General features: G+C 39.1%; 1 protein-coding gene across 1 annotated transcript; it reads left to right on the plus strand.

Moving 5' to 3' along the window:
* Positions 1–6,445, plus strand: LOC311496089 (uncharacterized protein). The gene is made up of 3 exons (XM_084555831.1): positions 1–1,492; positions 2,376–2,741; positions 3,511–6,445. The coding sequence occupies exons 1-3, from the start codon at positions 1,420–1,422 to the stop codon at positions 5,037–5,039; spliced, it is 1,968 nt and encodes a 655-aa protein (XP_084411957.1). The 5' UTR covers positions 1–1,419; the 3' UTR covers positions 5,040–6,445.

Genomic DNA, 6,445 nt, shown 5'->3' on the forward strand with positions numbered 1-6,445 from the left:
TGGGGATTTTTTATTTTATTTATTTATTTATTTTAAAACTGTGTGGCAGACAATGGCAATAAAACAGTTTTTACTGCTCATTGCTGACCTCTACTGTGACCTGTGAGGAATTATTTAGTTATTTATATTAGTTTATCTTACACAAATGTGGCAAGTGTTTCTGCTACATCTTGCAACTTTCTTTATCCCTGTGTGTGATTTAACTGAATTAGTTTAGTCTGTGTCTTCCAGGTATTGAGCAGGTGATTTAAAAAAATTGACAGAGGTAACAGCCAAAAGAGAGGTCAGATATGCAGCACAGATCTGTTGAAGCCCCCACAGTTCAACCACATATCCAAAGAAGAAAATTCCCACTGCACAGCTGCAGCTCTGAGGGTTCCTATGCTTTGAAACAGGTCCTGCCCACAGCCCACCACTAGCTTTTCCAAAAGCCAAGGCGAGGACATACAGTATGTTAGTCTGTGTTTGTGGAACAGTCCCACACAGTAAACAATCCATGTCAACACTTTGAAAAATTGTATAGTTTGTGACTACTAAGATCAATCAGAAACAGAGATTCAGACAGGCTCAAGTTCTCAACTGGGATCAGTATGGCTTGGGATTAGGTGGAGTCAAAGAATCAAAAAATATAATTTAAAGAGAATACATCACCTGCATTGTGAAGTACAATTTTTCTGTGGTTAATCTTATAACTTAAGAACAGTATCCCCCCCATAGGTTTTTCTTCCATTTGTCTGTTAGAACGAGAGGAAGAGCCAATTCTACATGCTCAACAGCACTTAGTTTTGTTCCCTTACATGATACTCAAGTTTGAAAGCTTGAAAATCTAGAAGCTCGTCTTCTGTTTCACAGTTTGGAGCTGTTAGCTGGTAACAGGTTGAGTCACAAAATATTACAGGATTTAAATATATTACCAGTTGTACAATGCATACACAATGATTAACTGCCTCGTTGCATGAGGCAAGAGCCAAGTAAATTACATTCTTCTTGCCATATGGGCAATGTAGCAGAATTCATTCAGCACTGAATGAATTAATGCTGAACAACAACAACGAGAAGAAGAAAGAGAACAAGAACAAGTCGAAGAAGAAGAAGAAATAAAAACAACAACATCAGCATCGATAACCATAAGAAGAGGAAGAATAACAACAACCATCTGTTCAGACGGAACCTCTTTTTATCTTGTCAGTGGTCGGAACTCGGAACTAGTGTGATATCCGGCGGAAGCTGAAGTGAAAGGTCGATCGTTAACTTTGTGCACAGGCTAGTTGACGGTGTAAAACCTAAAACGTGCTTGTTGTTGCATCGCACATAAACAAGTGCTTTGATGAAGTAACAGTGTCTTCGGTTTTTAAAAGAGCTTCTCAGCGAGCGGCGAGCAGATTTTTCGGACTTTTTAAAGAAAAGCTACGGCACGGAATGGACGAGATTGATCGTCAACGCAAACTGCTGGACATCAATTGTAAGCCCGCAATGAATTCACACCGAACAGGTATAAATAAAATTATTACGATAAGTTAACGAACGCAAGAGTAAGATCTTAATCGGAGTTTTACGTCACATTTATTTTATGGCAGCGACGAAAATTACGGTTTAACTTCAGTTATTTTTCAGACAGGCGTAACATTTGAATACAGACACTTAACTTGAAACACATACACAGCATGTCCAAGACACATCAGAAGCTGTTGTGTCCTGAAGGTTACTGCAGAGATCGGAAACGTGACATGTTTCATGCTAAGGGCTTTCATGACATTGAATGATGAGATTGCTAACGCTACGTGGTGTGTAAGTGCTGGCATGCCGATTTGACATGAGATTATTTCATTTCTGTGTTTGTCCGACGGGAGGACCTTAGTAAACATGGCCGATGTTAGCCTCTCCGTCGCAGCCCGTCTGTGAGACGGTTTTCGATGTCAGCTTAACTGAGCTGACTCGATGGTCATCATGCACTGTGAATGTAGGGGTGCATACTTGCTGCAGTATACATCCAGTAAGGGCATCGGTGCATTGAAAGTATTCTTAATGCATAAAAATCCAATGAGCAATGGAGGTGATAACTCCTTAAACAGTGCCTTAAATGGCAATGTCGAGTTCTTTAATTGCAGAAAGCCTGGTTATCAGCTTCATAAGTGCTCACAATGATCAAATGGTGATCCACCCTAACCCTTCTCCCACACTTTATTATTATTATTTTTTTTTTTGCAAAACCTGGAGACACTGTTAATTCACCCAGAATTAATTTAAAACCTTGTGAAAGACACCAAAATGGCAACGTGGTTTATCATACTGTAGAGCCCTTGCTCAGGTGTTTTTCTTTCATGACATTTCTAACCTATTGGCCACCATTTTCGTGTCTCCGTTTGTCCCTGCAGATCTTCCACAGCAACATGTCTGTGAGGAAGAGGTTCTCACTGACCAGCAGTTGTGTAACCAAGAGAGGAACTCCAGTCTGGATCAAGAGGTACCAGAGCCTCCACAGATTAAAGAGGAACAGGAGGAGCTCAGCACCAGTCAGAAGGCCGACCAGCTTGTTCTGAAGCAGGAGATTTATGCAGTTGTGGTGACTCATGCTTTTGAGGAAAGTGAACCAGAGCCGCACAGTGACCAGCTTTTCTTTCACAACTCTCCCGAGAGCCAAGATCACGAGAGAAAGCATGTAGACTCAGGCACAACTGGAGACGCAGAGCTGCATCGAATGAAGAGACATTCCATGTCAGAGGGTCGTAATACTGACGCAGGTGACATGTCTTTAAAATGTGAAAAGCCTATGATAAGTCACAATGATGAAACATCTCAGAATCCAGATAGGTGTGCTGTTATATGCAATATTTGTTGGAAAGATTCTATAAAAAGTTTGATGAAATATGGAAAAACCTGCAGTAACTGAAAAGGCTCGGTCACACCAGTGTTTAAATTTTGACGTGGGCACTTCCAGCAAGAGTTGGCTAGAAGACCTCAAAGACGAACGGTTAGCATCTCAGATAAATAAGATGGGGCAAGGCCGTTAAGAGCTTTAAAAACAAACAAGTTTAAAATCAATTCTAAAATAGACTGGAAGCCAATAGAGGGAATAAAGGACAGGAGTGATGTGCTCTCTTCTCTTAGAGCTAGTTAAAAGACGGGCAGCTACATTTTGCACGAGTTGAACGCGGCTAAGACAAGACTGAGCATTTCAGAGCACTGCAGTAATCCAGTCTCGAACTAATTAGAGCATGGATAGCTTTCTCAAGGTTGTGACGATTCAAAAAAGTTTTGACTTTGGCTGGAAGACATAGCTGAAAAAAGCTTGTCTTGACAACATTGTCAGTTTGTTTATCAAATTTCATGGATCTGTCCGAAATCACTCCTAAATTTCGTACATTTTGACTGGGTGTTGAAGCAAGATCATTGTCTGAAGTCAAGCTCGCTCTCTAGAACCCTGGAAAAAGTTTAAACTAGCACATAGTTGCTCAAAAATATGTTTTCCTGTCGCCATATGACATTTTTTTGTGTACCTCGTCCCTCTAGATATCCCACAGCAACATGTCTGTAAGGAGGAAGAGGTTCTTGTTGACCATCAGTTCTGTAACCAGGAGATGAACTCTAATGTGGACCAGGAGGAAGCAGAGCCCAAACAGATCAAAGAGGAACAGGAGGAAATCTGTACTACTGAGGAGGGAGAGCAGATTGTTCTGAAGCAGGAGTTTGATACCATAATGGTTACTGCAACTAATGAGGAAAGTGAGCATGATGAACAAGAACCTAACAGTGACCACCTCCTCTCTCACAACTTTCCTGAGAGCCAAGATCAGGAAGGAATTATGTATGTAGACCCGGGATCCACTAGAAATACACAGCTGAAACCAAAGAAGAAAGATGACAGAAAAGGAGGTAAATGTAACTATGTAGACGACTGTCTCATGTCAGAAAGCCAGTGTGATACTGATACAGGCAAAAAACCTTTAAAATGTGACGTTTGTGGAAAAGCCTTTAAGAGTAAGTCCCAAATGAAAAAACATGACACAATCCACCCACGTGGTAAGCCATATGCTTGCAATACTAGTGGTAAAAGTTTCTATAAGATTTGTTTTATGAATAGTCACGAAAGAAGTCACACAGATGAGAAGCCATATACTTGTAAAACATGTGGGAAAAGTTTCAGTCATAGAAGTCATTTGACTGTCCACACGAGAACACACACAGGTGAGAGGCCGTATTCTTGCAACACATGTGGGAAGAGTTTTAGTAATAGTAGTCATTTGACCGTTCATATGAGAATTCACACAGGTGAGAAACCATATTCTTGTGAAATGTGTGGGAAAAGTTTCAGTCATAGTGGTGTTTTGACTGTTCACATGAGAACGCACATAGATGAGAAGCCATATCCTTGCAAAACATGTGGGAAACATTTCAGTCATAGCAGTAATTTGACTGTGCACATGAGAACTCATACAGACGAGAAACCGTATTCTTGTAAAACATGTGGGAAAAGTTTCAGAAATAGTAGTAATTGGTTGCGTCACATGAGAACTCACACAGGTGAGAAGCCATATTCTTGCAAATTGTGCGGGAAAAGTTTCAGTCAAAGTGGTGTTTTGACTGTCCACATGAGAACTCACACTGATGAGAAGCCGTACACTTGCAAAATATGTGGGAAAAGTTTCAGTCAAAGTGGTGTGTTGACTGTTCACATAAGAACCCACACAGATGAGAAGCCGTATTCTTGTAAAGTGTGTGGGAAAAGTTTTAGTAACAGTGGTGTTTTGACTGTCCACATGAGAACTCACACAGATGAGAAGCTGTATTCTTGCAAAACATGTGGGAAAAGTTTCAGTCATAGTAGTAGTTTGACTGTCCATATGAGAACTCACACTGATGAGAAGCCATATGCTTGCAAAACATGTGAGAAAAGTTTCAATCAAAGTGGTGCTTTGTTGCGCCACATGAGAACTCACACAGGTGAAAAGCCATATTCTTGCAAAACATGTGGAAAAAGTTTCAGTCAAAGTGGTGTCTTGCTGCGGCACACAAGAACTCACACAGGTGAGAAACTGTAGTCCTGAAACATCTGTTAGAAAATAAATATACTGGAAGCCAAGACTGAAGTGTATTGCATGTCACATTGTGCAAGGTGGGTCTTATTTTCTTTAGACTGTGATTACATGTCAGACTGCACAAAACATTGTGCAATGAGTATGTGATTAATCTTACAGAATTGCATTGCATTTTAAAAACAATATTGCAATTTTTTTGGGACATGTCACAAATGTGTTTATTTGTGAAACAGAAAGCACAATGTTACTATGGTTTCAATGTTAAAGTGCGATCTCAAATATATTTGTTTATATGGTGGTTCGTTTTTAACCATTGTATGTACTGAAATATATCACTGAATACCAGTACTGTACTTTAATACTGAAGCAGTCTTAAAAAGCAGGGGGTTGTCAGGCAAGTTCTGAATTATTCTGGCCCCTCAGTGTTTTGGACATTGTCTTTCTAATATTGAGAAATTTTTCTCATAATTATGAGATTTTTATGTTGTGTTCATGAAGTAGGCCCTCATAATTATGTTAACGTTAGTAGCTCAAAATCTAATTCTTTAATGAATGTAATGTGCTATCATGTAAGTAGAAAAAACTAAAGAGAGGCGAGGTAAGTCCTCAGCTGCATCATCTACATCACACTTCCTGTTTTTAAACATTAAAAAAAAGAAAAATCATCCAGGATATGTCTTTTTAACCTCCTCCATCATTTTGATTTGTGTCCATCTCAAACTATATTGAAAATGACACATATGATGTTAGCAGTGTATTTTGTAATTTATTTTATTTTTTTCTCTACCTCAGTTGTATGTGAATTGTGAACTCTGATGTTGAAGACAAGAATATATCTAGTTCTCTGTGTCAACTGGAATAGTGTCTTATTTGTTAAGAGGAAGTTGTTTATTTTATTGTGTATTATGTGATGGTATCTTTTTATTTTATTTCAAGGTGCTGCTATCAAATTGTAGAAAATGTACAACATTGTGTTGTAAAAGGCGCATTATAAATAAACTTTATTTTATCAAAGACATTTCATTTGATAAGACAATGTAATCTAACATAGTTCCAGTACATTGTTTATTTGAATGTCTCTCCCTTATAGTTAAGGATAGACTAGCTGCTTACAGTTATACTATACTATTTAGTATTAACATTAACATATCTAAGTCATCGAGGGCCATCATCCTTCTCTGGACATTAATTAACAATACAGTCTTAACTTCTGTCCCAAAGAAGTTCCACCCCCATTCACATCTTAAGACTGGAGCCTATGACTGACAATGGGTTGAAAGCGCCATTTGTTGGAGAAAGAGAACAGAATCAATCTTCACGAAGTTTCAACCCCATTCACACATTGAGACTGCAGCCTCTGACGGACAAGGGTCGTTAGAGCACCATTCATAGGGAAAGAGGACAGGGTC

Source organism: Chelon labrosus, assembly GCF_963514085.1.
Source record: "Chelon labrosus genome assembly, chromosome: 11".
NCBI lineage: Eukaryota > Metazoa > Chordata > Actinopteri > Mugiliformes > Mugilidae > Chelon > Chelon labrosus.

Coding starts and splice junctions, on each gene's coding strand:
- LOC311496089 (XM_084555831.1), top strand. CDS start 1,420: ATGGACGAGATTGATCGTCAACGCAAACTGCTGGACATCAATTGTAAG. Junction 1,493..2,375: donor AATGAATTCACACCGAACAG/GTATAAATAAAA, acceptor TTGTCCCTGCAG/ATCTTCCACAGCAACATGTC. Junction 2,742..3,510: donor GGGTCGTAATACTGACGCAG/GTGACATGTCTT, acceptor TCGTCCCTCTAG/ATATCCCACAGCAACATGTC.